Here is a 4,188-nt window from a genome sequence, read left to right as displayed (position 1 = left end):
TTAAAAACTGCACTGATTTTTCGCACTAATATTGGAAAATATCTTATTGGGATTTACTAATATTCATGAGAGCCAAATATAAAAGTGTTAAAAAATATACTGTGAATTAATAATAAAATAACAATGAGTCATTTCTTATCTTATCATTTCATTTTATGTTCATTTTCTGTCATTTTAAGTTCCCATGGCTCAAAAATGTATCATTAAACAACTTCACTACACTGATTCACTGATTTTTTTATCTTAACACATAAATTTAAATAGTCATTTCAAGAGTAATGGAGTTCATTTACTAGAGAGTGTGAGTTACAGAAATTGAGAAACAAAACTTCTTTTTAATTTACTTAGTTTTTATTTGGAATATGCAAAGTGTTAAGTTTCCACCTTCATTATTTCATTCAAATTAAAGATTTATGTAGCTTTTATTTCTAATGTAAGAGCAAATTCCCTTTAATGCCCCATATAATGTACTGCATACGTTAGTTTATTCAGTGATGAAGTGACAGATGGCCGCTTCAGAAAAAGGCCTGGATGACTGCTGGGAGAGAGAGCAGAAGGATGTAAGTGAGAGAGAGGGGCGAGAAGGACTCTGCCCCATCCAGAATAGATGGGACGTTGTAGAGAGTGTTAGTCAGGAAGTAGGAGAAGGGAGAGGTCTGGATGAAGACTGTGCTGTTGGAGAATGGGTTGTTCTCACTGCCAGGGGGAATGGACAGAATACCAGCCTGAACCCACATGTCGTTCGTTCTACACAGCAGAGGACTGCCATCATTCTCCTGAATGAGAGTGAGCCAGAAAGACAGTTACAAACAACATGCAGTGCTAGATTTCTAAAAACATTATAATTGTATGCAGTAACAGTAGCTGAAGCAGTAAATCTGTTTCAGTCTGAAAACTCAAAACACACGGCTAAAAGGACTGAAAAAAAGGACCCTGCAAATACCTGCTGAAGGTGTAACAGCTCGGTGCAGATGTTGATCTGTGTGCTTTGTGAAGGATCACAGTTTACAATGGTGGTCTGCAATTCATGGAAAGGTAGACCTGCAAAAGAAGAAAGTAAAGTAGATTTTTAAAAAATGATTTCATTGAATGCATTGTCATAGAAAGTCTGGATAAATGATTATGTGAACTCACTTGTACCAGCACTTGAGTCCCAACCAATAACTGAACATGGAGTACCAGGGCCAAAGTTGAGATCATACAGGTTAACCGGTAAATTGGGAACTTGAGAAAACGGATGAGACAATTGCAGGACTGCTACACCATTTCCTAAAATATCGTCAAAAAAGACATTTGCCACATCAGTGGCAGTTGGCATGCTGGAGCAGTCTGGTTGGACGACATCGAGGACGACTTCCCATCCATCCGTACCCATGAACCTGAAAAATAAGATGTGTTGAATGTGAGTGCGCAAGTCATCGGTTTTTAGGCAGCTGATTTCATATGAAATGAAGTTTTCCTGAAATGATCACCTGGCAAAGCAGCTAGCAGCGGTCAAGACGAATTGCTCAGAGATCAAAGTTCCTACACACATTGGATAATTGTGATAAGTTACACTAGCCATCCATGGCCATGAACCCGCAGTACCTCCACACACTGGCACTGGAGAGAAAAGCGAGAGAGAAGGAGAGGTAAATATAAATGGCAGCTAAAGGGGAAGTGTAAGTAAGCTGTAAAACTGTTGATGGATCATTTCATTTTGCTTTGTCATGGTGATGTTAAGAAACATACTTGCTGAAGGACAGGTCTCATCTAGAGCAGGCGCAGTGGAGGTAAAAGGGACGAAGCCCGCATTATTCATGCCCACATGCTGATAGATCCAGTTCTGGTAATTGGACACTCTGGCATACACACCAGGAAGATTAGGCAGAGCACAACCTTGACCGAAACTCACAACGCCAGCCTGGATCCATCTAGAGCCCTCTCTGATGACCATTGGACCTCCAGAGTCACCCTGTGCAGCCACAGAGTAAATTGAATATTAACATATTAATACAATTGAAAAAATATTATTGCTTTAAATGATACAAGCAATGTATTATTCATACCTGGCAGGAATCTTTTCCACCTTCCAATGGTCCAGCACACATCATGTTATTTGTTATCGATCCTCCATTAAGGCAGTTACACTTAGTGTTTCCAACCATGGGCACATCCACCTCCTGAAGGATTTGAGGTGAAGGAAGGGGCACTGCGTAACAATGAATGAGGAAAAACTTATCATCAATGCTCAGATAACAGGTAGAGATCATTTTGCATAATATTCTGATCTTTAGAAGCAGAATCTTTTATATGAACATCCTTTTTTTAATATATATATACATTTTATCAGTTAAAGTTTGGTTGCATCATATATGGCATAGAAAGTAAGAGCAGTATAATACTACGATATACTGAATTCAAGCTTTATGCAAAAAGAGTTGAAAAACTTTGGGTATTAAATGTATGAAACTTTCAAATCTGGTATGAATGGATGTATCAAAAGCCCAAATTCACTATTCACTAAAAATTGACCTTGCTTCTTACCTCCTGAATTAATGGTTCCCCAACCTGTGACCCACATCATGTCACTGTTGAATGTACTTCCTTCAGCAGCCAGACAGACTGGTTGGATGAAATTAGTGAAGGTCACAGGCGAGGAGAGATGCAGCAGAGCCATATCATTGTCATGGGGGAGGTTGTTGTATTCTGGATGAAGTATGACTTGAGAGACGGTCCTGGACACCTCGTTTGGGTTGGGTAGGTCTTGACTCTGTCGACCCAGGTACACAGTATAGACCGAAGGGTCCGGGGAACTAATGCGAGGACACCACCAAGTGTTTACAATCACATGAATTATCAAGAAGGTATCGTGTTATTAAAAATGTTTGCGTGGGTTACCTTGGAAAGCAGTGAGCTGCAGTCAGAATCCATTCAGTGTTGATGAGCGATCCACCACAGAAATGATTTCCATCCTCGTGAAGGCTGGCCTGCCACGGCCAAGCGCCAGCAGAGGCATCCTGTCCCCCAACGATCTTAGTGTTGAGGGGCGCACTGCCACACGCTTCAAACAAGACAGGGAAAAGACCATCACACTGACGCTCCAAGAAAGAGGTGAATATGTTATTTTGTTACTTGTATTATTATGTGAGGAAAAAAATATTTACCAAAAGATTGGCAGTCACACCCTGGAGGAGATGACACAAGATTAAATGTTAAAAAAAGACAACTGCTCTTCACCAGTACCCTCGAGAAGCCCAGGTAGTAACTACACGTGAGACTCGTTTTATCGGCTTAATAAGTCATCTTTGTAATCCCAGATATAAACTGGAAGATAACATGTTGTAATTTTCCATAAAATTAAAAACAATCTATTCAAGCAAATTATTTAGAAACTGGAAAAGTATTTTCAAACACAAATTGAGAAATCATAACTTGAGTGTTTGTGTGTATCTCAACTTACATATAAAAAATAGCATATGTTACAGCATTAATAAATAGAAATAATACAACTTGTAAAAAAACAAAACAAAAAACAAACAAACAAACAAAACCTTTGTTTTTAATTATTTAATTAATTTTGTCATAGCAGATTTCTTAAACAACATGATATGAAGATGAAGGCATTTACCTTTGGTTAGGAGAGTGATTACAAACACCAAACTCAGTGTCGAGAACATCTTCATCTTTCTGATTTCGCTGCTGATTCTGAACTTATATATATATTCCCCAGATCCTGACGTCTACACACCTCTCCTGATTTTCCTTTTGAAGCCGGAGTCGCCTTGGTCACACCTACACGGTGAAACCAATAGCTCTTTTACAATAGAGTTGACAAAAAAAAAAGAATTATTCAGACAAAAATGCTGTCATATTAAATTGACAAACTTGATTTTCAGCATGAAATACCAGTAGAAGAACTTAACATATAAGACACATTTCATAAAGGACGTTTTGCTATGTACATATGTGAATGTTTTATGTATTTTGTTCAGAGCTTAGTAACTAAACAAAATTAAACATGCACTCTTTGACCTGATCATACTTTGAGGTTTTGCCTTAAATCAGTATATTAAATCCTAATATAGTTTGTTGCGCTCAGTTTCTGTGAGCTTTCCAAATACAACAATGATATAAATGAAAAATACTAAAGCTCATTAGCATTTAAGTGCAAAAACACATTATAAAAATGTCTTTGCATTAAAATAG

At 38.0% G+C, this 4,188-nt stretch overlaps 1 protein-coding gene across 1 annotated transcript; it reads right to left on the bottom strand.

Annotated features, from left to right (window-relative positions):
* Positions 1 to 427: 427 nt before the first annotated feature.
* On the bottom strand, positions 428 to 3,680 carry LOC113097504 (prostasin-like). Its single transcript, XM_026262718.1, has 10 exons — positions 3,611 to 3,680; positions 3,147 to 3,167; positions 2,881 to 3,043; positions 2,527 to 2,795; positions 2,049 to 2,191; positions 1,732 to 1,954; positions 1,473 to 1,602; positions 1,135 to 1,379; positions 944 to 1,041; positions 428 to 776 (listed from the first exon to the last, which is right to left on the bottom strand). Exons 1-10 carry the CDS (start codon positions 3,663 to 3,665, stop codon positions 516 to 518), a joined length of 1,608 nt encoding a protein of 535 aa, XP_026118503.1. The 5' UTR covers positions 3,666 to 3,680; the 3' UTR covers positions 428 to 515.
* Positions 3,681 to 4,188: the final 508 nt, after the last annotated feature.

The sequence above is a fragment of the Carassius auratus genome, unplaced genomic scaffold (genome assembly GCF_003368295.1).
Source record: "Carassius auratus strain Wakin unplaced genomic scaffold, ASM336829v1 scaf_tig00216322, whole genome shotgun sequence".
In the NCBI taxonomy this organism is placed as follows: Eukaryota; Metazoa; Chordata; class Actinopteri; order Cypriniformes; family Cyprinidae; genus Carassius; species Carassius auratus.
The sequence above is the reverse complement of the archived record's forward strand: the minus strand, read 5'-3'. Positions and strand labels throughout refer to the sequence as shown.

What these genes read in the sequence shown, in the direction of transcription:
- LOC113097504 (XM_026262718.1), bottom strand. Translation starts at nt 3,665, where the DNA reads ATGAAGATGTTCTCGACACTGAGTTTGGTGTTTGTAATCACTCTCCTA. An exon ending in AATCACTCTCCTAACCAAAG is followed by an intron (nt 3,168 to 3,610) that starts GTAAATGCCTTC and finishes CATCTCCTCCAG; the next exon opens with GGTGTGACTGCCAATCTTTT. An exon ending in AGCTGTTACACCTTCAGCAG is followed by an intron (nt 777 to 943) that starts GTATTTGCAGGG and finishes ACTCTCATTCAG; the next exon opens with GAGAATGATGGCAGTCCTCT.